Source organism: Drosophila teissieri, chromosome 2R, assembly GCF_016746235.2.
Source record: "Drosophila teissieri strain GT53w chromosome 2R, Prin_Dtei_1.1, whole genome shotgun sequence".
Classification (NCBI taxonomy): domain Eukaryota; kingdom Metazoa; phylum Arthropoda; class Insecta; order Diptera; family Drosophilidae; genus Drosophila; species Drosophila teissieri.
In genome coordinates this window covers 8,050,736-8,076,844 of record NC_053030.1, presented here as the reverse complement: position 1 = coordinate 8,076,844, position 26,109 = coordinate 8,050,736, and the positions used below count along the sequence as shown (strand labels likewise).

Below are 26,109 nucleotides of genomic sequence, written 5' to 3'. Positions count from 1 at the left end.
TATGTAATTTGAGATTTTAGACCTATCGATATTTCGGATCCGAAACAGAAAAACATCGTATCAGCGATTATCCCAAAATATCGATAGCTTGGAGTGTGCATCGAGTTCTGTTCCAGCCCTATCGCAAAGTAAAGTATATTTCAGCAGCGTTTGCAGAAATTTTTGCATTTTAATTACTCTGATTGTGAATAAGGACATGATCGCTGTTATTAAGTGTCTTGCATAGCAGTGAATTACAGCAGTTCGAAACTCCAAATCAAGAACGCGAAATTGGTGTAGACGTAGCCACAAAAGCAAAACGCGAAGGCCGGAATAAACGCTGCTGGTGAGTTGGAATAGTGATGCATAAATTGGGAAGGTATTTATGTTAATCGGTGGGTCTTTACCCTTTGTTTATTTAATGACTTTCTGGGTGGACCCCGCTCCCCCTTTCTCATCCTTTTGTTTGACTTTTTGGCGCAATATTTGTCACCTCGACCACACACCGGTGTGCAAACATTCACCGCACACCGGTGCATTCAAATTCACCACGGCTCTAATGATTCTTACGAGGTTTTTGTGCTTAATTGCGACTGGTCACACTGAGACTTCTTTAAAAAGAATTCCACTAAACATCGCAGTTTTTTATTTGACAGTTTAACTGTTCAATTGTTTGTAGTGGAAGGTTTCGGCGTTGTTTTTTTTTTTTTGCTTGGTGAGTTTTAGGTTAGGTCTGATGTCAGAAAATTTACAAATAAATTTCGCTTAAAGAGCACGAACGATCATGGCTTGGGTCCCCAATTCACAGTTCGAGGATGATCTGGTCGCCATGGAGCCGGATTTCAATTTTGTTCATGGTCAGCTGGCCTACGATATCAAGAAGCAACAGGAGTTTTGCCCGCGACCCAAGAGCACATACGAATATTTAAAGTCTCGGGAAAAGAGGAATTCCGAGCTCGAAAATATACACGAAAGCGCTGGCGGAAAGGGTCGCGAAATTCGGGATAGCCTTCAGCTAATGGAGAAAATCCAGAAGATAGCGGGCACAAGGCCACTGGGTGAGCACGCCACAATGGCAGATTGGGAGGATGACAGCACGAAGGAACTGGAGGCGATAGCTATGATGCGACACTTCGGAATGATGTCCATGGCAGGAGACTCGCTGCCCGTTGTGCCCGATATTAAACCTCCAGAAGGACCCATTCACATTATAAGAAATGGCCGGAAACCATTTCCCCTAATCACAGATCCCGAATTCTTCAGACCTCGCAGGATTCCCCGTCCGAAGAATCCCAGTCCCAGTGGATCCTATCACACTGCCAAAAGTACAATCAGTTCCATCAGTCTTTATGGATCTGCCAGGTCCTATTCGGGCAGCAGTCAGGAAGAGGTTAAGATCAAGGAGTTCAAGCCGGAGAAATACCGCGAAATACCTTACCAACCGCTAGAAGAGAGTTTCGACCTGAACGTGGAATCGCCATTCCCCACCGAGGCACCTCCTAGCCAGTTTGGAAACCCAATGAACCAGAAAGAACGTCGCCGGCAAAACGAAATTACTAAACCAAAGCAATAACGTACCAAAGAAGTTTCTTTTAAAGTAATTCGTTTGTCAGAATCAAAATATCAAACACTATATTGTTTTATGAAAATATTAAATTACACTTATATTAAATTACACTTATGGCAACTGCCAACTGCAGTTTTAGAAATACAAAGCAAGATACCGGATATCAAAGAGTAAACAAAATATTTATTTGTTTTTTCAAATTAAATTCAAAAGAACGTACATATAAATGCTGAACTCAACTAGTTAGTCCTCGAAAAAAATATACCCTTAAATTAAATTCTTGAATATAAATTAATTCATGCACAGGAATATTTTCCAAATGATTTAGTAATAATTCCATAGTAACCCCTCCTAAACATAAGGAAGTAGAAATGTAGTCTGAAAATTATTGTTTTGGCAGGACTAATTTGTTAAAATATATGTTTATCGGTTAAGTTGATCGTGGTATAAAGGCTAAGCAACACAAATTATTCAACGCACTTCATTAGAGGTATGAAAATCTTTAATGATTATAAGAAATAATTTTAAAGTATGAGATTGTTATCGGTTGTGGTTTAATAACACACGCCGGACGTCTTTTCCAAAAGCTAGTTCTCTGCATATAGGGCAAATATTCGACTGCTGCAAGTGGGTTCGTATGCACACCTCCCCAAAAAGGTGACCACATTTGAGCGAAACCAGGCGGTGATAGTTCTTCGCTTCCCAGGGAAACAGGCATATGCTGCACCTATTCTCCAAGGCAATCTTCTCTAGCTGCTTTGTTAATAATGTGTTATGCTGCAACTGTTCGAGCAATAATTGCTGTTTGTCCATCTCCTCTTCCAGTTCTTTATTTATGTCGTCTTCCTCCTGGCGAAGTTTATCCAACTCCTTAATTGTGATTTTTAGCTTCGCTAGTTGCTTGTCCTTTTGCTCACTAGTTTTTCTTTCCTCTAAGAGCTCCTCAACAAGTTCCATTTTCAACATCCTCTTCATCGAGCGAGTCCCAGCCCTTTTTTTGAACATATTGTTGCAAAAGAAATTGTTAAAAAGAAGTACAGACTGATCACAATTTTAAGATAAGCAGTATTAAAACACAAACATATTCGCAGTGAATGTTTAAAAGTGGACTGCCTAGATTGACTATTTTTGCAAGGACACGTCCGTTTCTACAAGTTTAATCTTTAAAGTTCATTTTTGTCAAGGCATTTCTCCATTTTCATTTTAATGGTTATTTGTTTTACTCATTTTATTTAGAGGAATATTTTATTTTATAATTATAAGTCGATTTTGTGCAACGTTTAATAAAATTTGTGTACGGCAACATTTTTCAACACTACAAAGAGACAGCTGCCAAATATAAATGTTTCTGATATTTCAAAACAAAAGTCGTGCGTAACATTTGCAAAGATTATTTCACATTAAAAAGGCCATGGATAAAAAGGATATTACAAAGATGTTAAAAAAAAAGCTCATCACTGAAATTAATAGGGAGAGGAAGCAGAACAAGCTAAAGGATGAAGTCATCCAGGATAAACTCGAGTTTAAAAAGCATGTGCCTGATCTGCGTCGGCAACTGGACATGGAGAAGGCAAAAACGAAGGAGTTGCGAATGAAGCTATCGGCGCTGGAGAAGTTCAAGCTGTCTTTGAAACTAAAGAGGATCGCCAAAGAGAACAAGTGCTACATCTGCCACTTGAAGTATGAGGTTACCGGAGGACATCGCCCAGTTTCCATCAAGTGCGGTCACCTTTTCGGTGAGAACTGCATCCTTGCTCACTTGGATTGTAACAATCAATGTCCCATCTGTAAATCAGTGACTTGCACTATGGACATTCGCTTCATTATAGCAGGCCAACATTTGTGCACGGCTGAGTTAATGGAATGAACATATTTACTGAGCTGTTTTAAGTTTTAAGTTGGATAAAAAAATGCAAGCAAAAGAGAAAATAGCAATTTAAGTAATTTGCAGGCACTAATGAATATGTTCATATATAAGTTTTATAGGATGCTTATGGAATAAACAAACGCAACGCGTTATATGGTTAAATCCTCATAATCATCTTCTCAATTTTCATTCAATTTCCCTAATTCAATCAGTGGATGATTTGAACATTTGGCAAGCGTATTGAAAGTGGAGTGAGCCCGATAATTCCTTAATCAATAATTTATGGATCTGCGTGGTCCTATTCGGGCAGCAGCCAGGAAGAGGTTAAGATCAAGGAGTTCAAGGCGGAGAAATACCGCGAAATACCTTACCAACCGCTAGAAGAGAGTTTCGACCTGAACGTGGAATCGCCATTCCCCACCGAGGCACCTCCTAGCCAGTTTGGAAACCCAATGAACCAGAAAGAACGTCGCCGGCAAAACGAAATTACTAAACCAAAGCAATAACGTACCAAAGAAGTTTCTTTAAAGTAATTCGTTTATCAGAATCAAAATATCAAACACTATATTGTTTTATGAAAATATTAAATTAAATTGTGGTTTAATTATAATAAAAATAATAATATTATAATAATAATAAAAATAATAATTATAATAATAATAATATTATTATAATAATTGTGGTTCAATAACACACGCCGGACGTCTTTTTCAAAAGCTAGTTTTCTGCATATGGGGCAAATATTCGACTGCTGCAAGTGGGTTCGTATGCACACCTCCCCAAAAAGGTGACCACATTTGAGCGAAACCAGGCGGTGATAGTTCTTCGCTTCCCAGGGAAACCAGCATATGCTGCACCTATTCTCCAAGGCAATCTTCTCTAGCTGCTTTGTTAATAATGTGTTATACTGCAACTGTTCGTGCAATAATTGCTGTTTGTCCATCTCCTCTTCCAGTTCTTTATTTATGTCGTCTTCCTCCTGGCGAAGTTTATCCAACTCCTTAATTGTGATTTTTAGCTTCGCTAGTTGCTTGTCCTTTTGCTCACTAGTTTTTCTTTCCTCTAAGAGCTCCTCAACAAGTTCCATTTTCAACATCCTCTTCATCGAGCGAGTCCCAGCCCTTTTTTTGAACATATTGTTGCAAAAGAAATTGTTAAAAAGAAGTACAGACTGATCACAATTTTAAGATAAGCAGTATTAAAACACAAACATATTCGCAGTGAATGTTTAAAAGTGGACTGCCTAGATTGACTATTTTTGCAAGGACACGTCCGTTTCTACAAGTTTAATCTTTAAAGTTCATTTTTGTCAAGGCATTTCTCCATTTTCATTTTAATGGTTATTTGTTTTACTCATTTTATTTAGAGGAATATTTTATTTTATAATTATAAGTCGATTTTGTGCAACGTTTAATAAAATTTGTGTACGGCAACATTTTTCAACACTACAAAGAGACAGCTGCCAAATATAAATGTTTCTGATATTTCAAAACAAAAGTCGTGCGTAACATTTGCAAAGATTATTTCACATTAAAAAGGCCATGGATAAAAAGGATATTACAAAGATGTTAAAAAAAAAGCTCATCACTGAAATTAATAGGGAGAGGAAGCAGAACAAGCTAAAGGATGAAGTCATCCAGGATAAACTCGAGTTTAAAAAGCATGTGCCTGATCTGCGTCGGCAACTGGACATGGAGAAGGCAAAAACGAAGGAGTTGCGAATGAAGCTATCGGCGCTGGAGAAGTTCAAGCTGTCTTTGAAACTAAAGAGGATCGCCAAAGAGAACAAGTGCTACATCTGCCACTTGAAGTATGAGGTTACCGGAGGACATCGCCCAGTTTCCATCAAGTGCGGTCACCTTTTCGGTGAGAACTGCATCCTTGCTCACTTGGATTGTAACAATCAATGTCCCATCTGTAAATCAGTGACTTGCACTATGGACATTCGCTTCATTATAGCAGGCCAACATTTGTGCACGGCTGAGTTAATGGAATGAACATATTTACTGAGCTGTTTTAAGTTTTAAGTTGGATAAAAAAATGCAAGCAAAAGAGAAAATAGCAATTTAAGTAATTTGCAGGCACTAATGAATATGTTCATATATAAGTTTTATAGGATGCTTATGGAATAAACAAACGCAACGCGTTATATGGTTAAATCCTCATAATCATCTTCTCAATTTTCATTCAATTTCCCTAATTCAATCAGTGGATGATTTGAACATTTGGCAAGCGTATTGAAAGTGGAGTGAGCCCGATAATTCCTTAATCAATAATTTATGGATCTGCGTGGTCCTATTCGGGCAGCAGCCAGGAAGAGGTTAAGATCAAGGAGTTCAAGGCGGAGAAATACCGCGAAATACCTTACCAACCGCTAGAAGAGAGTTTCGACCTGAACGTGGAATCGCCATTCCCCACCGAGGCACCTCCTAGCCAGTTTGGAAACCCAATGAACCAGAAAGAACGTCGCCGGCAAAACGAAATTACTAAACCAAAGCAATAACGTACCAAAGAAGTTTCTTTAAAGTAATTCGTTTATCAGAATCAAAATATCAAACACTATATTGTTTTATGAAAATATTAAATTAAATTGTGGTTTAATTATAATAAAAATAATAATATTATAATAATAATAAAAATAATAATTATAATAATAATATTATTATAATAATTGTGGTTCAATAACACACGCCGGACGTCTTTTTCAAAAGCTAGTTTTCTGCATATGGGGCAAATATTCGACTGCTGCAAGTGGGTTCGTATGCACACCTCCCCAAAAAGGTGACCACATTTGAGCGAAACCAGGCGGTGATAGTTCTTCGCTTCCCAGGGAAACCAGCATATGCTGCACCTATTCTCCAAGGCAATCTTCTCTAGCTGCTTTGTTAATAATGTGTTATGCTGCAACTGTTCGAGCAATAATTGCTGTTTGTCCATCTCCTCTTCCAGTTCTTTATTTATGTCGTCTTCCTCCTGGCGAAGTTTATCCAACTCCTTAATTGTGATTTTTAGCTTCGCTAGTTGCTTGTCCTTTTGCTCACTAGTTTTTCTTTCCTCTAAGAGCTCCTCAACAAGTTCCATTTTCAACATCCTCTTCATCGAGCGAGTCCCAGCCCTTTTTTTGAACATATTGTTGCAAAAGAAATTGTTAAAAAGAAGTACAGACTGATCACAATTTTAAGATAAGCAGTATTAAAACACAAACATATTCGCAGTGAATGTTTAAAAGTGGACTGCCTAGATTGACTATTTTTGCAAGGACACGTCCGTTTCTACAAGTTTAATCTTTAAAGTTCATTTTTGTCAAGGCATTTCTCCATTTTCATTTTAATGGTTATTTGTTTTACTCATTTTATTTAGAGGAATATTTTATTTTATAATTATAAGTCGATTTTGTGCAACGTTTAATAAAATTTGTGTACGGCAACATTTTTCAACACTACAAAGAGACAGCTGCCAAATATAAATGTTTCTGATATTTCAAAACAAAAGTCGTGCGTAACATTTGCAAAGATTATTTCACATTAAAAAGGCCATGGATAAAAAGGATATTACAAAGATGTTAAAAAAAAAGCTCATCACTGAAATTAATAGGGAGAGGAAGCAGAACAAGCTAAAGGATGAAGTCATCCAGGATAAACTCGAGTTTAAAAAGCATGTGCCTGATCTGCGTCGGCAACTGGACATGGAGAAGGCAAAAACGAAGGAGTTGCGAATGAAGCTATCGGCGCTGGAGAAGTTCAAGCTGTCTTTGAAACTAAAGAGGATCGCCAAAGAGAACAAGTGCTACATCTGCCACTTGAAGTATGAGGTTACCGGAGGACATCGCCCAGTTTCCATCAAGTGCGGTCACCTTTTCGGTGAGAACTGCATCCTTGCTCACTTGGATTGTAACAATCAATGTCCCATCTGTAAATCAGTGACTTGCACTATGGACATTCGCTTCATTATAGCAGGCCAACATTTGTGCACGGCTGAGTTAATGGAATGAACATATTTACTGAGCTGTTTTAAGTTTTAAGTTGGATAAAAAAATGCAAGCAAAAGAGAAAATAGCAATTTAAGTAATTTGCAGGCACTAATGAATATGTTCATATATAAGTTTTATAGGATGCTTATGGAATAAACAAACGCAACGCGTTATATGGTTAAATCCTCATAATCATCTTCTCAATTTTCATTCAATTTCCCTAATTCAATCAGTGGATGATTTGAACATTTGGCAAGCGTATTGAAAGTGGAGTGAGCCCGATAATTCCTTAATCAATAAACCTCCTTCTCTATTTATGTATGTTACTGTTATTGTGTTGAGAACTATTATTAATTTGGCAAAACCGACGCGCCAATCAATTAAGCCTAATAATCTGTCCCAGAGCTGGTGAAATAACATTGAGAAATTGGCTCACAGCACGTAATAAATTAGGGGGAGTTAAACAAGTAGTGGCCAATAAGAAGGGAAAGTAAAAACGGTCCATCCTCCAAAGCTCCATGAAATAATGAAATGAAATTATTTTAATACTATACAGGTATATACCTACATATGTACTTAGGTATTTTTAATAATATATTTTTAAGCGTATTTACATATTTATATAGACCAAACACCTATTCTGACTAATCAAATCAGACTGTAACTTACTGGCTAAATTAGCGAACTTGTCTGTATTTGGGCGGTGGGAGTTGTCTGTCTCCTTTTTGTGGCGGCTGCTGCTCTCCCATTTTTGTTTATTTTTTTGTTGCTTGCAGCTTCTCTTCTCGCCTGAGAGTGTGAACTCACGTACACACACAGACGAAAGTTTTTAGTTCCGCGGCAACCGCGTGCGTCTTTTGTTTCCTTTTTCTTCTCTTGCGATTTTCTTTATTTTATTCCCTTTTTTCCTTTGCCGGGGTTGTCAAGCAGAAGTTTTTGTTGTTATTAGTGGTGAAATGGATGCTGAAGTTGTTGTGTTTTATGCATAGGTCTGGTGCTATTGTTGTTGTTACGCAGTTCTACATAAATATACAAACAAGCCTATGTATGTATGTACATACATAAATAAATATGGATGTTGTCAGCGAAAAGTAGACAATCAGCAAGGGAGTAGTGGAAGCAGGGGAAGGGGGGTTGGCTCTATATATGTATATGGCTATATGTTAACAAGTCTGGAGTCGCGGTTTTATTCGATGAGCGAAAGACGAGGCAAAATCAAAAATAAAGAAGCAATTCGACAAATGGCGCAAGCTATTAAAATAAATATGTACAATGTGCCAGCACTTTTTTTCGAGTGGACCCAAATGTTCAACTCCAAATATCTGTTAAAGTGTATCAAAAATAAATACATTTTTTATCAATTGATAGATTTGTGCTTACATATAAAAATCATTTTTTATCATAAATAATAGGTGACTGAAGATGGTCCATTTAAGTTTCTACAGGCACACAAGCGCACTCTTAAATAAGTTTAGCTTTGTTTATACCTTAAGCGCATTCAACCGTCTTTAATTTTGTACATAGCCCAATCCAATTTCAAAGTATCAAATTTCGCTGCATTAGGCAGCAAATCCCAATCAGCTTTGTTCAGAAGGTCCACTCCAATTCCTACGCACACGAGTTGTGGCGAGAGTTTCTTATGCGACGTCAACTGAAGCTGGAGCTGACGAAAGGTAAGCAGCGCACAGTAGGACAACGTAAAACTGAAAACATTTGCCAGGATATTTTCTAAATTCAAGCTTAAAAATTAAATGGACCAAATATACATATATATAGTAAAACAAAAACGTTTTATTCAAGTGTAAAATTGTTCACTTAAAAACTACAAATTCTAAACGACTTTATCGAACCCACTGTGCAATGGTCGATGGCAGAGTGAAATGAAGAAAAGGAGCAACAGCCCTCGCCGGTAGCCGGCTTTCAGCCTCTGCTGCCACGAGCAGAGCTCCCAGTTTTGCACTGTGGGGTTAAATCAACAGGAAAAATTATAAGCTTCATATAACTTTTTGCAGTCTCAAATCATTTTAATATCTGGCATGAGTATTTGTAATGGTATTTTTTTAACTAAAGCTTGAGAACTTTAAGTTCTCTAATATTTTCCGTTTGTTTCATTCAATCCCTAAATCCATAAAAGGTTGTTAGAAAAAACATGATTGTGAGATCTATTAATATGTTTTTGTCAAGGACCGAATTAAACTAAAAGTAATTAAACTAAAAGTCAACATGGAAAGTACGCATCATTCCATTCCACTGTGCACTGCTGAACTTGAGCGAGAGAGCAAGTTGAACTTGCCAGATGCTGTGGGAAAGAGGAAGCGAGAGGAGTTCTCCACCACTACCACCGACATCCTCCAGCTCCAACCCCTTCCCGCCTCTCGTTTTTGGCGCGCGCAAGCGTAAGCTCTCCCTGCTCTCGCGGTCTCTCCTGCGCTCTCTGGAAGTTTCGAGCCTCTTTTGAGGCTTTTCGTTCAGTCGAACCTAGGCGGCAGTTTGATTTCAACTCTCAGACAGGACGAAGCGCCTGCCACAGGATATGGCTGGAAAACTATAGAGAAAACTCACGCCGCTTCGTAATAGTAAATTAATAGTAGTACACCTACTACTGCAGTAGTAGGCGGTGCTTTTCAATCGAATCGAAAGGAAGACAATGGCGGTGGAAAGAGGGAAACGAGCGGAGAACGAGTGCAAGGACCACGAGGCTGTTTCATTAAAATTGGGATACAGACAAAACGTGGCTCGCAGGATACCGGATACGTCTGCGTGCGTGTGTGTGCCGCATCCATTCAGGAGGCTACAAAGAAAAAGGACGGCACACAGTTTTCAGTGGTGACTTTCTCGACAAAATCCTAAAAAAGGACAAAACGGTTCGGTTTCTTTTTGGTTTCTCGGCTTTCGGTCTCGGGGTAGTTCCTTAGTCTTTGAAAGGAACAAGATGACGAATCTAAAAAAGAAGAAGCCGTCCAAGAAACCGCTTCGCAAAATTTCCGCGCGATTTCAAAATCGTCTAAAATAGGGCGGAAATCCAGAAAAAGTGTAAGAAACCATTATTTATAACATAACCATTTATTTAATCTTTAGGTAACCAGAAATATTATAGTTGTGGCAATTGATTGTATGTATATCTCGAAATGCATAAAGTTCAGACAAGGGACACATTTTCCAGACTAATAGCGAAATAAGGAAAAAAAATTCAAATATCTGTGAAATTCAACTTTGGGTATCTAAATTAAGTCACATTTTTAGGATTTAGTTGAATCAATCTATTATTTTCTGGCACCATAATTTACAATTGAAATCGTATTTAAATAGATTCGTTAGGTTTGGTTTATACTTATATCTATAGTTTCAAGCAAACTAAAGTAGCCATCTGAACTTTGCTCTAATTAAGTTGTGATGATTCACATTTTTGTTTAGCTTGCATAGACGAATGCACGTTATCTTAAAAGAAGTACTTAAAAACCACAACAAATTGCACACGCGGCATTTAATTTATATTTTTGCAGCCGCTCTTCGCGCTTCTTCCCCCTCCATTTATTTTATTTTTTGTGCAAGGCCCGCGAAATAAAAAGGAAAATCTCGAGGTTAGCGGCGGAGCAAGTAGAAAAGCAACAAACAAAAAATATATGAAAATAAAAAACGACAGAAAAAACTGGCAGCGCTGGTCTGGCCACTTGTCCGTCGGTCTGCCAGCCTGTTAAGCCCGTCCTTTTCTCTCACTGTACCGGTGTATTGGTGTGTATCTGTGTGCCTCGTTTTTATGGCCATGCAATATCTTTTTTCATTTCTGGCTTTCCTGTTTGCAGCCTCCATCTTCTGCGGACGCTTCTTCTTCTTCTGCAGCTTGTGCTTCATGTACAGGGCGCAAAAAATAAGATGGGAAAAAAAGCGAATGTTCAAATTGAAATACTTTACAAAACTCGTATTTGCTTAGCCTTATCGGCCCCGCACAGATACAAACGCACACACAGACACCTCAGCGAGTCTCTGTCCTGGTAACGATGCGATATTGCTTCCCCGCTGTTGCCAAGAGCCTTCAAGTCTTCAAGTCTGGTATCTGAGATCCGTGGTCTTTTGAGCGCCTGTAACCGGTAGATAAAATGCAGAAGGAAAAAACTGCCTCCTGTGGCATCTGCATAATCCGCAAGCTATCAATAAAGCGGGGCATCCTCTGCTGCAATTAGTGGGCTATATCATTCATCGCAAACGAGACAGATCATAATGCTCTATAATGACGATTGGAGCGTGCCTGCTGTTCTGATTTGCAGACAAATCTCAAGATAATACTCAGAGTAAATGAAATTCTATATAAATGTATATATAATTGGAAGCACATTGTCATTCCTTTTTATTATATTAATATGTTTAATTTTACTAGTTCAGTTTGGTCTGAATAATTAACAAAATATTACTTCAAATTCATCTTCAACCCAGGCAAGCAAAAGGGGACTGCTTATACCAGTGAACATGTATTTTAAACAAGCAGTTTGGATAAGCATATTGAATTCCATACATAACGCCATATAAGCGTCAACGAACTCGTGGTCTTAAAATCGCTGTCAAATCATAAAAGAACATTCATAAATTTGTTTACTGCAATCCATTTCCGCAAATCCACGCTTGCGTTCTTCCCCCTCCTAAGCCCCAGTCACTCCTGATATTGGCTTACTGGAGGAAACTAAATCCCCTGTTAGAAATCGCAGCTAATGGCTTCGAGTAGCCATTAACCAACGTCATTACAGGGTTTTCTGGCATCAGCCAATAAAGCCAGTTGGCTTGACCATGGTCTGACTTACTCTTGTGCGCAACTTGAACTCCATACTCCTTGATCCAGACTGGAGGTGACTTACCCACAATGTCATTAATTTTACTCGTTGCTGCTTTTCAGTCTGCTCCTTTGCGAGCCCCAGCAGACGACTAGTTTTTAGTTCGTCCCCTTCCCTAGTTTATAAACAGGCACTTGTCCGAGAGTACACTGATAAAAAAAAGTCAATTAAGGGAAAACCATTCTTTTGCTTGGTCATTTTATTACCTTGATACTTTCAAGCTATTCCATTTTAGTAATCACGGATTTTGATCGATATAATTACCACACAATAATACCAAATAACTGTGTAGTCCCAAAAGTTGCCTCCCACACAATTTTCCACTTTTTAGTTGGCTTTTTCTACTTGACTCCCTTTCTAACCTTTGCCATCTAGCCATGAAAATGGCGGAGCGTAACTAAATGTGAGATTGTGTTGCTGTGGCAACAAAGACACGCTCCAATCTCCACCCACTAACCCTTTTCTCCCACTTACCACTCTTAACCCCATCGCTTTTCAGACTGCAGTGTGTGCGCTTCGTTTGACTCTTTAATTTTATTTGATTTTTACCCCGTAACTTGTTTGTTTAGGATACAGTTTTTTAGAATCCTTTCCAGCTGGCTGTTCCTTATAGCTCAGTTGCTTATTTCTGTAAACTTCGTTATCTCGAAATGGTTTAGTCGCTCGAACTTTAACACAGTTAATTAAATAAAGCTAATCCACACTGCTTACAGGACAGGACATTTATCTGATCGGACATTTTTTGCAAAAGAAATTCGTTTACAAAGATGCTTGTATTATTTTTTTGTTTGACTTTTTTTGCTGATAAAAAGGGACACAAAAAACACAATGAAAGGCCAGACTTATGTTTTATGGTTGTTTGTTAAACAAGTTCGTATCATTTATAAAACAGTGCGTGACAGGTGACAATTTCGAAATGATTTGGGTTGAACCGTAGGGAATCACTTTTAGCTTCAGGGTTGCTGGTTTATCGTTAGGTGGCAATATTAAATATTTATAGATATTTCAGGCAGACTAGATTATGTATGTTTCTTCAAAGATTTATGAAAGGATTTTCGATAAGAAGTGGTTCTAGTTTAGGCATAAGAAACATACACCAGGATAATATTTAAAAATTTGTGAATTTTGCACAAAGCAAAGTTTAACTAAGAGATACCCCTCAAACTAATTTGGGTTCTTTTCCTCTCTCTGGTCTCTATATAGTTAAAATTTTTCCCTAACATACTTTTCCAACTTTGATATCTCTAGTTGAACTTTTTTCTGATGCTTCTGTGGAAAGTTTTGCGAAAACTTGTCAAAGTTTTTAGTGGAGTTTCATTACTCATCCGGTATCATCTGTCCTCCATTTCCCTTTGCCTACGTTTCCTCCTCTCCTCCCATTAGGCTGCCCATCACTTTTGAGGTTTTATCCTTGGGCTGTCAACACGTGCTTTGACACGCCCCTTTTAGCGTCCTTCTGGTATTTTTGTACTACTTTTTAGTTAAGAAGTGTAACACATGTTAAATCATGTCTTCCTTTCCGTACCGAACTTTATCTTGTATAAATAATTTACTAAAGATTTATTTTACACTTTCATATATGTATGTACATACATACATACATATGTACAATATAGAGGAAGGCGAAATAAATATAACAAATTATATTATTATTTTTTTTATATTTCCTTTAATGTTTTTTAATGTAATAATTATTTAATGTAATAATATAGATCATTAAACAGCATTTTCTGCAAATTTTTTTATAAAAAGTATTATTTTCCGTGTAAAAAATGATAACAACCCCAGATCCCTTTAGGGATAAACAAGAAAAGTTAACTGTAGTTAGCCATTGCGTATCTTATCATAATCCAGCATTTCAATTTGCATGACAATCGAAGCTCATTGCGAATGCAAAAACGACTTCTTCAACTTTTCAATTATTTAAACATTTTTACGTGAGAAAAGGTATCGGTAAGAAGCTCCTCAAATGGCGGACACCTAAAAATAGCCAAAGGAAAAAGAAAGGAAACCCGCAAATACACACACCCACGCGAATAAGAAGGAAAAAATTCCACTCTGTTGAATGTACAAATACACACGCGTAGAAATGTTAATAGTGGCCTGTTGAACAAGAAAAAGCAACAGCATCCTCTTACGCTCTTGCTCTCTCTGTGAAGCGCAAGCTCGGAGGCCCACAGCAGCGGTCATTAGAATAGAGCTAGTCATGCGTAACGACTACGTCATATTTTTGCGAGAGTTGGAGTCCTAAGGGGTTTCAAAGGCAAGAAAGTGCTGAAATGGGAGAGCTTTTTAGAAAGGCAAGGGAAAATAAGTAAGGAAGGGGCGTTCGCTCTTATCTCTCTTCATTCCCACACCACTCCGCTGTTTCCCCTTATATCCCACCCTTCAAATCCTACAAACACCCACACAGTTTAATGGCAATCAGTGGGTACATACATTTGTACCTACACGAAATGTACACCTAACAGCACAGTGGGAAGAATGGGGAAATATTACGTCAAACTTATATTTCTGCGATTTGTGTTTATAAATTAAATAGATATGTACATATATACAGTTATTGTTAAATCACGTAACATGTTTATGCTAGTAAAATATTTTTCAAAAATATACAACCACGGTGCTTCCCTTTCTACTCCAAAGCGAGTACTCTTTTTTTTTCCTCACTCAACTTCATGTCTATTGCTTTTTTCCTGTTTATTTTTTACCGCGAAATCAGCAAGCGGCTGCGCAAAGCGAAGGACTCGCAGATTAAGAGCCGAACAGACAGCCGAAGAGGCGAACGAACGAACCATGACCATGCCAAAGGATGAAATATTAACGGCGTCACTGCGAAGCGGCACCAAAAAGTAGTTCCCGATTGGCCCTCATTTACTCTCTTTTCTCTCTCGCTTCTCTACACCACGAAAGTTCAAACTCAGCATCCCCATGTGCTTTTCGTTTTGCTGGAGTGTGTGTGTTTTAACTGTGAATGACACCGCGGAACGTTGTGGAATCGTGGAACACAAATTAGAAAAGTTTAACGCTTTTCTTTGTTTGTTATTGTTGTCTGCAAATTCCCACTTCATCCCTATACATATGTAAACGTATATTTACATACATATATATATTTTTATGTAAACTTACCGCTAATCCCGGTGTTTGTTTTTCTTATTTTTCAGATATGCACGAGGTGGCAAAAGCTGAGCGAGAATCGGGCGGCAGATGACAAGGACAACGCCACGCACATGGCGGCAAGGCTACAACAAGGATACAGGATACGGCCAACCGGATATTAAACCATCAACACTAGCCAGCACGGAAAAACAAAACTAAGGCATAACTGCAAGCGTGGTTTTCTGTTGGTTGCACAAGACAGACAGGACACCATGGCTGCGACGCTGACGGAAGCGGGAACAGGTCCTGCGGCCAGCAGGGAGTTCGTCGAGGGTTGGACTTTGGCCCAAACTCTGGGCGAAGGTGCCTACGGCGAGTGAGTTCCTCTGAATTAATTACAAATTCCATCACAGGCCATAAGCCCATACAGGACTGGGAAGCGCTAAAAAAATTCTATCTATAAATTAAGTTTCTTAGAAATGCTCTTATATCGACATCACCATAAGTTATACAAAGATTACTAAAAATTTCTTCATAAGCTTTGATAATTTTTCTGCCTAAAGTATTCAACTATAGTGACACCGTACCCAATATGCTTAGGTTAAAAATTACTTAGATTCAAGTTTAAAAACTTTGCTTTAAGGAGGGCCTAGGGTTCTTAAAGGCTTAAAATTACACATGCCATTGAAATGCAATGAATTTTATTTTATGATTCAAATTCGCAAGTCCGTGTGTTATGATGTGCGTCTGTGTGTGCGTGTGTGAAGTCAATAAACCGGAAATTCTGCAGAGCAGCACGAAAAAGAAGAAGGACTTAGTGAAACGCACTTTTCCGGCGTATTCGCTGTATACATTCATCCCGAAAGCACCCGCTGCGCTTCCCCTTTTTTAAGGGACTCCTTAGTGCGCATGTCCCCGGTGTCCGGGTCCGGGTCCGGGGAATTTGAGGAATACGGGAGTACGACTAACGACAGACAGACGGCATACGGCGCACTCAATGCACCCGGACGGAGAGCAGTCGATACACAGTCAGCAGTCTTGCAGCTGCAGTTGCAGCTCGTCCTGCAGCCGTCGTATATCCTTTACTAATCCCCGAACTATATCCGATATTTGGATGCAGGGTAAAGCTGCTAATCAACCGGCAGACTGGCGAGGCTGTGGCCATGAAAATGGTGGATCTAAAAAAACATCCGGATGCAGCGAACTCGGTGCGAAAGGAAGTCTGCATACAGAAGATGCTCCAGGACACGCATATCCTCCGATTTTTCGGCAAACGTTCGCAGGGCAGCGTGGAGTACATATTCCTGGAATACGCCGCCGGCGGGGAGCTATTCGATCGAATAGGTGAGTTCAAATTCAATTTATATAAGTATTATTTTAGTCTAGCTGATAACGGTTCCAAATCACTACCACTTTTATAGACTCTTGTAGGTATATTCCCATATTCGAGGGAGAAAATGTAGTGCAAGGAATTTGCAGAACATATTAACTTATTGGCCACAATTAATTTGTTTGAAATTAAAACTTATTACATCAAAATTTTATTGAAATTTTGAATCCCACAGAAGTAAATACTAATATTTTTTAAAAAGTTTGGGGTAATAAACTGCAAAAGGCTAGTTTATATTTTACAAAGCAGCGTGGACAAGACTTACGAAACATACAAACTTTTTTTACGGTGGCTAACTAATCCAGCCCCAAATTGTGTCCGAGTCAGCACCAACTGAGCCTTTTATCAAAGCAAAAGCCTCTTGAAGGAGCTACTTAAAGTTTGTTGGCCACTCAACTTGCTGTAAGCCACTATCCGGCATGAAAGTTGTCCACCACAAGAATCCAATAAATAAAATGATCCCACAAAGCGTGCTTTAAAATAGTTAAGTATATGGCTTGAACCTCGTTGGCAAATGACGATTATAAGATATAATGATAAAAGTAAGCAACTTTAAATTTGTTAAGTCTGTGCAGTAAAAGACTTGACTTATGTACATATGTACGCTTAAGAAAATTGTCATTTATACGTAAACACGTTTCCTATCAGCTTTTTATTCCGAATATGATTGGATAAGGATGCTCCTGTTTAAGGTTCATTACTATTCCCGCCTCCGTGCTGGCATGCCACATCCCAAACTCATCCAAGTCGGAAATAAAATAGGTGGAGCCAGCGGTTTGGCGCAGATGCCACATAGTCATATAGACGTCGGCCAGACGGGGCAAATATGCCAATATGCGACGCGATGCGATGCGATGTGAGAACTGGCAGACGACGGACAAACAAACCGACAGCACAAACGCTGTCAGCGTGCTATGGTTTCGTTGTACTTTTGTGGGTCCAACTCGAAGTTCGTCCTGCCATCCGGTGAATCGAAGTGGAACACTCACATACTCACACACACACACACAGATATCTGCAGCAGCGGGAGCGACAAATCAGACTGACAAGATACGTATCTTGATTACGCCAGCTTTCTGTCTCTTTTCCAATGACAATTTGCCAAATGCATGGGCGGGGGGGAAATGGAAAAGGGGAAGGGAAATGGACAAGTTGGTGGGACAGTAGGTGCCAAGCTCGTGGCATTTTCATAAATATTAACAGCTTGGCAAAAGGTCAGCAGAAGAGCAGCGAGTATGGAAACGAAGAGAGATTGCCCCTAATGGAAGTGGCGTCCTTGCATTGATTGCCACCTCTCATCCTAGTCCACCCCCGATTTCGCCTATTCCCAATCACCATCATCATCATCATCATTTTGCTCCGCCCTCTCCGCAGGGGATGTTGCATGGGGAGCTGGTGTAATAATCAATGTGGCAGCCATATTTAGTCCCTGGTTGCTAAGCCATTTTTAATGATATCTAGAGATGTTGCGAACTCTGAGTGATGGGCAATGGGAAACTAATGGATTTAAATGTTTATCAATAAACATGGTGCCTTCATTGTTCGACTCATATTGAGTAGACTTAATAGAAAGCAAAGTTTTTAGTTTAGCCAACGAAGTATGTTTTTTTTTCTATTTTACACCAATTAACATCCTGTCAGATAAAATGGCAGAAAACATTATTTGATTCCCTTATTAATAAAGGCTGTCAGATATTTTACTGTACATCGAATATATTGTGATGACAGCTGAATGTGTCAGTTAAAAGCAGTCAATTAAACGAGGATCATTATGGCATTTTATTACTTTTTATATTTTACTACTGTATGTACATTCCTACAGATTGAGATACCGGTTAGTTCGATAAATGATTATGCTCTTCCAAGAACAAAATAAAATTATGAAACTTGTTCTTGTCTATTTTAAATTTACTCAAAATGAAGGTACAATTTCTTGGTTTAATTAAAAGTCTGTTAAAGGAAGGCATTGAAGGGCACGACCACTTCCATCGCCAATCAGGCAGCCACTCACGAAATCAGATGATCATTGCATATCACGCCTGCATCTCTGCTTTCGATTTTAGCGGTCTAGCGCCTGGTGGTTGGGCAACAAAACATCCTTTTCCCAGCCAGGATAGGAAATTGGAAATGGAAGAGGAGCTCGTGGCAGAGCGTTAGAGCGGGAGCCGAGTGCAATGAATGGCTGCCATAAATAGGTTCAATATGCAAATGAAACATAATGGAGATGCACACATGCAACCAGATGTCCTCGACTACGAACGTGCGTGTGAGCGAGAGTTTAATTGTCTGTTTGCACAGAAACGCATTCATTAAGCTTATACGCCAAATGGCGAGATGAAACGCAGAGTCCTCAGAGGGTGGGAGAAATGGGGGCTTATATATTATAGATTCGCAACCGATTTGGCCACTCACTCAATCTGAGAGGGGGTTCGACATAAATTATGCTTCAATTACAAATGAAATTTTCGAGTAATTTCCCTCATTTCCATTGTCCTGCATAATTTTCACCGCTTGGGTGGGAATACTTCTCTTCCACTCAGTAAAATGCATTTAATTATGCTAAAATGTTACTGACGTCCAGCACTTTTATTGCTTTCATCTTATTTTCTCTGCATGAAGTATGCAAATTTATACTTTTTCAGTTCTACGTTTATATTTGCTGTACTCGAGCTTAAAGTCAGTCAATATTTCGTTTTATTCTTTAGAGATACAGAGACTGGAAGAAAAGCGGTGTGAATTCCAAAATACTTTTGCCAAAAAGTGCTAAGAGTGTAAAATACTCAAAAGAAATCTGTTTAGCATTCTTAATATTTAATTTGATAAATAAATTACAATTTTAATTGATTGTTTTCTTGAGTGCATGAGGCACTCGCCTTCGTTTAATTTTACCTATGGCCAAAGAGTTGTGCAAATGGCGCCAACATGCCACATGATAAATGAATTGCAAACAATGGGCTCCATGGAATGGGGGGCCCACAGATTGGGGCTGGGCTTATAGAAGTGGGCGTGGCTCACCTGCCCAACTTTATCTTCTGCACAATCAACATTTAAGGTTTTACAAAGTGAGAGTGAAGGAAAGAAATGGTGATATAAAAAAATGTGTGCGAAAAACTCCATAGAAAGTAGAGCTGCTTAAAATAATTACTTCAGTTTTGCAGTTCAGTTCTTTCGTTCGAAAGTTTATTGCTCTTATAGTATTTCTTTCTTTCACGATTATTTAAAGCGTTTATTCGGTAATATAAATGTATTTTATGTATAAATGCTTACTCTTTTTGTTTTCTATTAATTATCCGACTGCATTATGATAAAAAGCAACAGAGACCAATATTTTGCGGTTATTTCTATAGCATCATATGATATACAAGAGTAATGCAAGAGTACATGAATATATTCTGTTTCAAAGCCTTCTCGCCTTTTTTTTAAACTTTTCACTCCACAAACATAAAATTTATTCAATCAAAATGGCAAATTGCATCATCTCGATGCAAATTTTATAAACATAATACAGCTTTCTCTGTTCACCTTTGAACTGTTCCGCCCAAAGTGAAAGAGTCAAGAGCAGACACAAGAGGGTTAAAGGCAAAATCGATGGCAGGCGGATGGATGGGGGAAATGAGATGATGGTGTTTGATATCGCTTGCAGGATGCGGCTGCCTTTGACAGTCAATCAGGTGAAAGGCATAGGAAATACAATCTGTCTAGCTATTGGTAACCCCAGGCGATAGCCTCCTCTTCTATTGTTTCTCCTTTCGTCTGACTATTTCGATGCACTTCCGAGTGGAACTTTTACGCTAAAGTGGCTGGCATGCTAAGAAAACGTTGAAGCTTTGCGTATTAGTTGCGAGTGCAGAACAAAACAAGAGAGAACGCTATAGTCGAGTTCCCCGACTATCTGATACCCGTTACTCAGCTATTCGAAGTGCGAAGGAGAGTCTTGGCGGTTTTGTGGGCGTTAGAGTGGGCGTGGCAAAAAGTTTTTTGGCAAATCGATAGAAATTTACAAGACTAATACAAAAATGAAAAAATATCAAAACATTTTTCATAAGTGTGGGCGTGGCAGCTTTGGGCGGTTTGTGGGCGTTAGAGAGGGCGTGGCAAAAAGTTTTTTTGCAAATCGTTTGAAATTTATAAGACTAATATAAAAATGAAAAAATATCGAAACATTTTTTAAAAGTGTGGACGTGGCAGTTTTAGGCGGTTTGTGGGCGTTAGAGTGGGCGTGGCAACATGAATCGACAAACTTGCGCTGCGTCTATGCCCCTGGAGTCTGTATGCTTAATCTCAACTTCCTAGCTTTTGTAGTTCCTGAGATCTCGCCGTTCATACGGACGGACAGACGGACATGGCCAAATCGACTCGCTACTGATCCTGATCAGAATATATACTTATATGTCGAACGCTTCTTCTGCTGTTACATACTTTCAACGATCTAGTATACCCTTTTACTCTACGAGTAACGGGTATAACTATCCCTATGAGAACGAGCTATTTTAATTCTTCTCAAGACCTTAGGTATTCCAACTTGCATAGGTTCAATGTAGCATAGTGACTCCAAGACAGTGTGGCTTTTTGAATGTTGTCTACATAAACAACAGGTAAACCTGTCGACTAAACAAACATTTTGACAATGTTTGCGCTCCGGCCTTGATTAAAATTACATAAAACTGTTGATTGTACTGTGGCTGTCTCATCCTGACACTGTTGCTGTTCCGTGAAAGTAGCTGCAACCGGCTAAGCTCATAAATCCTTTTCACACACGCATATCAGAATGCATTGCATTTGTTTTTCACCTTTCCTTCAAACTGACCTTTCCTGGGTGGTTTTGGTCGGCTGCACATTTTTCCCATATTTGAAGAGTTCAGTTCCGCTGGAAAATATCCATAAAGAAAATTCAAATAAATACATGCATAAAGGGCGAGTATTGTTCGACATACCTGTATAAATTGCTTTGCAAAAAGTGTCGAAAATTGTAATTAAATTTCTGTGAAATGTTTTTTACTTTTTGATCTGACATCCCTCAATTGTATGCCGCATACACGCTGTTTTAAAACCTTTATTTGTTTGTTTATTCTTTTGCAGAGCCCGATGTGGGAATGCCGCAGCATGAGGCTCAGAGGTATTTTACACAGCTCCTGTCCGGACTCAATTATCTGCATCAGCGTGGGATCGCTCATCGGGACCTCAAGCCGGAAAATCTGCTGCTCGATGAGCATGACAACGTGAAAATATCGGACTTTGGCATGGCTACTATGTTTAGGTATTAGGTACAACACAGTAGAATAATTCCAACTGAAACGCAATCGCAAAGGGAAAATTCAAAATATTTTAAAGTTGCGATCAGAAATACCATAGCATTATTTGAAAGCATGATTTAGAAGGTTAAAAGCTGTACAAATATTAGAAATTTAATCTGCTTTACGTGGGAACGAACAAAATCCATTAACGATGGCTAACCGGTAGTGAAAAGTTTTCCTGCACTAAGCTGACCGACAAGGAGAATAGTTAATTGAAAGCGATGTGTGCCCGCAGCATCCAAACAAAACATGCCCCTGGTGGTTTCAGTTTTCAACTAATCAAAAACTAATTCAAGTCGGGTAGCCAGCCTGTATTAGAGAGTTTCAAATAGTTGTAAGAATAACAAAAAGTCAGAAATTATAAGTCTACTACCAAACTTAAATTAAATCACTTAATCTATATGGAAAAGCTTAACTGGTTTTGCTGAATATTCAGCTATAAAGTTCAAAGGAACAATCTTTTCTTACTAAAATGGATGAATTACATATTTATATTTAGTGGGTACTGCTTTAAGTCATGTATATTTCTCTCAGTGTTATTGACTGAAGCCCAAACTTATTCTCAATTCTTTATGCTCTCTTTCCCCTTTTATCTCGCAATACCCGACGACTTCGATCGGTTGTGATCACGGCATTACCATGGATCAGGTGCAAGGGCAAGGAGCGACTGCTGGACAAACGCTGCGGCACCTTGCCGTATGTGGCGCCCGAGGTGCTCCAGAAGGCATATCACGCCCAGCCGGCGGATCTTTGGTCGTGTGGTGTTATATTGGTTACAATGCTGGCTGGTGGTAAGTGTTCCTTCGGTGCGAGATTGCTTTACATGTGCTCCATTTAATGCATTTTCCGCTTTTTTATTTTGGATTTTTTATGCGTGATTTTTGTGCACTCCCTTATAACAAACAGAAAACAGTTAAAAACAATGCAAGCATAATTTTCAGAGCATCGCCATCGATATAGCCTCGCATTTACGGAATCAATCAGATCATGCATTATGTACTCGCCCACTTTTTTCGGTTCTTTGCTCACATTTCTCCTCTTGCACTATTTATCATTTTTGCTGTTTCTTTGGTATTCTAGCTGTAGATTGTTTCGCGCACATTGTATATCATCTAAAGCTTTTATACCAAAGCTCCAGCTTAAATTGCTTAACAACGCACCAACCAAAAACAGCCACAAATACAGGAATGATTCAAGATATCTTTATCACCCGCTTGCCAAGTCAATTTATTCATGTGTCTTTCGTGTAATTTGTATGTCCTTGCAAATGCATTTAAATAATGTGCCATATTTTGTTTTTCAGAGCTGCCCTGGGATCAGCCTTCCATCAATTGCACAGAGTTTACCAACTGGAGGGATAACGATCACTGGCAACTGCAGACTCCTTGGAGCAAACTGGACACCTTGGCTATTTCGCTGCTTCGCAAGCTTTTGGCCACCAGTCCTGGCACGCGTCTGACCCTGGAGAAAACTCTGGATCACAAATGGTGCAACATGCAGTTTGCAGACAATGGTACGTACTTTGTAGTGCACGGTTCGCTTAAATCTGTGTATAAAAATCAGTGAAAAGTTTAAAAGTCCACTCGGTGGCTCAGGTACTTAGTGACTCTCAATGCTTTTGACATTTTGGGGGTCACTCTGTGCCTGTGCTGCCAGTGGGACATAATCCACAAATAAAGTGATAAGTACAAGTGAATTACATTGGAATAAGTGACTTACGAGTGTAGCTGCCTTGCCATTGCTTTGGCGCTTTAGCTGTATGATAGATTTATACTACTTCATAAAGCTAGATTACCAAAGCATTGGCTTCTGCAGATCAATCATCAAAAAACAAATTGAGCCGGGCTTACTTATTATTAATTATTACATTAATTGTTATTTTTGTTTAACTTATCAGTTGCTCTTTTGTTTGCATATTATTTGCTCTTTGGTGATTTTAGCTGTATGGTGTGTATGTGTTCCATAGAGCTTTATTACCAAAAACCAAATGGTTTCTGCATTATGCTTGAGTTGATTTTTTTGTTTTGTTTTCTAACGTTACTTGTTCTCTATGGTATATTTGTTAAAGAGCTTTCGATTATTGAAATTCTAATGTCTCAACAATTGTTCTCTTTTATAGAACGTTCCTATGACCTGGTGGACTCGGCGGCTGCCCTGGAGATATGCTCGCCAAAGGCTAAGAGGCAGCGTCTGCAGTCGAGTGCCCACTTGAGCAATGGCCTGGATGACTCCATCTCCCGGAATTACTGCTCCCAGCCCATGCCTACGATGCGCAGCGACGATGACTTCAATGTAAGACTGGGCAGTGGATGCTCCAAAGAGGATGGAGGCAATCGCCAGGCGTTGGCCCAAGAGGCTCGGCTCAGTTACTCCTTCTCGCAACCAGCTCTTCTGGATGATCTCCTACTGGCCACCCAGATGAACCAAACGCAGAACGCCTCCCAGAACTATTTCCAGCGTTTGGTGAGGAGAATGACCCGATTCTTTGTGACGACGAGATGGGATGACACTATCAAGCGATTGGTGGGAACCATCGAAAGACTGGGTGGCTATACATGCAAAGTCGGCGACGACGGAGTGGTCACCGTTTCGACTGTCGATCGCAATAAGCTGCGATTGGTTTTCAAGGCGCACATTATAGAGATGGATGGCAAGATTCTTGTGGACTGCCGGCTGTCAAAGGGTTGCGGCTTGGAGTTTAAACGACGCTTTATAAAGATCAAAAACGCTCTAGAGGATATCGTGCTCAAAGGACCCACGACCTGGCCAATAGCGATTGCTACCAATTCGGTGCCTTAGCTCATAGTTTAACCTCTTATATTTGGTTATATTAACATTTGCCTAGTCTGTAAGAGCAACTCATGCATCACCTTCGATCAGAATCATCTAAACTTCTCAATGTGCTAACTTATTTTTAATTCATTGCATTGTTTACGAGTACGTTATGTATTGCTAAGCGGGCTCTCATACGATTTTAATTTTGTTGAATTCTAAAGCGAAAGTCAGGTATTGAAAACTAGTTAGTTTAAATGTTATCGAACAATAAATCTAATTCGATTTTGCGTAAAAATGTTTTTTTATTACTTAGGTGATTTTCTAAAACCTTAGCTTTATATTAAATTACAGTGCGTTGTATGGACCTGCCGGGCTTGTTTGATTTACATTTTCTAGAACTTCCGAATAGTGAATCAAATTGTGAGTTAGGAGAAGATTTAAGCTCTTAAAGGCCCTTTCGCATGCTGAGCACTTGTATGGTCCAACTGCTGTGTGGACGAGCAGCATGTGTCGTTTAAGATGGTATTTTTGTTTGAAGGACCACTGGCACTGTGGGCACTGAAACGGTCGCTCTGTCGTATGAGTCCGGATGTGCTTTGTAAGGTGATATTTGACCGTAAAGGCCTTTGGGCAGTAACAACATTTATGTGGTTTTTCTTGAGTGCCCAGCCGGGTGTCTTGCTTGTCCACCGGTGTGGATATCACAGTTTGTGCGTCTTGGTTAGGTGTTTCTCTGGAGAGGCAATGGGAACGGTCACGATCATCGAATTTCCTTGTATTGCGAGGAAGCACTAGGGAAGCCGAATCCTGATGATCCCCAAGAGCATCCTTAGTTCGCTGACTATGGCAATAGGATTGATATAAGTCGACTTCACATATTACGTACTCTTGAACGTTTTCAGTGAATTGATCAATTTCAACCAAATCAGGAGGTTCGCTCTTTGGGGTTTTTAAATACTTTTGAAACTTGCATGCATGCTGCGCATCTTCCAGGCAACTTGGACAAATGTGTTCGGGAAGGGAGTCACCTTTTGAAACTCGATAGCCGGACCACTGGGTAATCATCTCCGGAATCGAAAGTCCAAGTCCAGGCTTTCCATGGAATATATTGATCAGTTCGTCGTGGTTCGCCAGGCAAACTCGACATATCTTTTCCATTTCTATAAAAACAATAACTCATGTACACTTGAACTGATGATAAGCAGATTGAAAATACGTACGTTTAATGTAAATGTTAAATAAAAATGTTTATTATTATAGTAACTAAAAATATAGGGATGAAACGTTGATTGGTACATCTCAGCAATATAGGTTTAAAGCATTTTAATCACCCTGTGCCTGTTAT

At 39.2% G+C, this 26,109-nt stretch overlaps 9 protein-coding genes across 10 annotated transcripts; 5 read left to right on the top strand and 4 right to left on the bottom strand.

Annotated features, from left to right (window-relative positions):
- Positions 1–100: 100 nt before the first annotated feature.
- LOC122615195 (serine/threonine-protein kinase grp) lies at positions 101–25,058 on the top strand. 2 transcript variants are annotated; one of them, XM_043790139.1, is made up of 7 exons: positions 101–325; positions 15,371–15,681; positions 16,426–16,649; positions 21,775–21,952; positions 22,638–22,780; positions 23,293–23,502; positions 24,109–25,058. In XM_043790139.1, the coding sequence occupies exons 2-7, from the start codon at positions 15,578–15,580 to the stop codon at positions 24,786–24,788; spliced, it is 1,539 nt and encodes a 512-aa protein (XP_043646074.1). In that variant the 5' UTR covers positions 101–325; positions 15,371–15,577; the 3' UTR covers positions 24,789–25,058. The 2 variants fall into 2 exon arrangements, with proteins under 2 accessions (XP_043646074.1, XP_043646075.1); XM_043790140.1 differs by lacking the exon at positions 101–325 and adding an exon at positions 10,293–10,416.
- Positions 573–1,893, top strand: LOC122615198. The gene is made up of 2 exons (XM_043790142.1): positions 573–694; positions 751–1,893. The coding sequence occupies exon 2, from the start codon at positions 764–766 to the stop codon at positions 1,550–1,552; it is 789 nt and encodes a 262-aa protein (XP_043646077.1). The 5' UTR covers positions 573–694; positions 751–763; the 3' UTR covers positions 1,553–1,893.
- On the bottom strand, positions 2,031–2,674 carry LOC122615201 (E3 ubiquitin-protein ligase RNF8-like). Its single transcript, XM_043790146.1, has one exon. It carries the CDS (start codon positions 2,549–2,551, stop codon positions 2,087–2,089), a length of 465 nt encoding a protein of 154 aa, XP_043646081.1. The 5' UTR covers positions 2,552–2,674; the 3' UTR covers positions 2,031–2,086.
- Positions 2,818–3,584, top strand: LOC122615203. Its single transcript, XM_043790148.1, has one exon. It carries the CDS (start codon positions 2,958–2,960, stop codon positions 3,411–3,413), a length of 456 nt encoding a protein of 151 aa, XP_043646083.1. The 5' UTR covers positions 2,818–2,957; the 3' UTR covers positions 3,414–3,584.
- On the bottom strand, positions 4,012–4,695 carry LOC122615199 (E3 ubiquitin-protein ligase RNF8-like). Its single transcript, XM_043790144.1, has one exon. The coding sequence runs from the start codon at positions 4,546–4,548 to the stop codon at positions 4,018–4,020; it is 531 nt and encodes a 176-aa protein (XP_043646079.1). The 5' UTR covers positions 4,549–4,695; the 3' UTR covers positions 4,012–4,017.
- LOC122615202 lies at positions 4,825–5,581 on the top strand. The gene has a single exon (XM_043790147.1). The coding sequence runs from the start codon at positions 4,955–4,957 to the stop codon at positions 5,408–5,410; it is 456 nt and encodes a 151-aa protein (XP_043646082.1). The 5' UTR covers positions 4,825–4,954; the 3' UTR covers positions 5,411–5,581.
- LOC122615200 (E3 ubiquitin-protein ligase RNF8-like) lies at positions 6,000–6,687 on the bottom strand. Its single transcript, XM_043790145.1, has one exon. The coding sequence runs from the start codon at positions 6,540–6,542 to the stop codon at positions 6,015–6,017; it is 528 nt and encodes a 175-aa protein (XP_043646080.1). The 5' UTR covers positions 6,543–6,687; the 3' UTR covers positions 6,000–6,014.
- Positions 6,809–7,575, top strand: LOC122615204. The gene has a single exon (XM_043790149.1). The coding sequence runs from the start codon at positions 6,949–6,951 to the stop codon at positions 7,402–7,404; it is 456 nt and encodes a 151-aa protein (XP_043646084.1). The 5' UTR covers positions 6,809–6,948; the 3' UTR covers positions 7,405–7,575.
- LOC122615197 (zinc finger protein 467-like) lies at positions 25,047–26,109 on the bottom strand. The gene is made up of 2 exons (XM_043790141.1): positions 25,985–26,109; positions 25,047–25,924 (listed from the first exon to the last, which is right to left on the bottom strand). The coding sequence occupies exon 2, from the start codon at positions 25,920–25,922 to the stop codon at positions 25,110–25,112; it is 813 nt and encodes a 270-aa protein (XP_043646076.1). The 5' UTR covers positions 25,923–25,924; positions 25,985–26,109; the 3' UTR covers positions 25,047–25,109.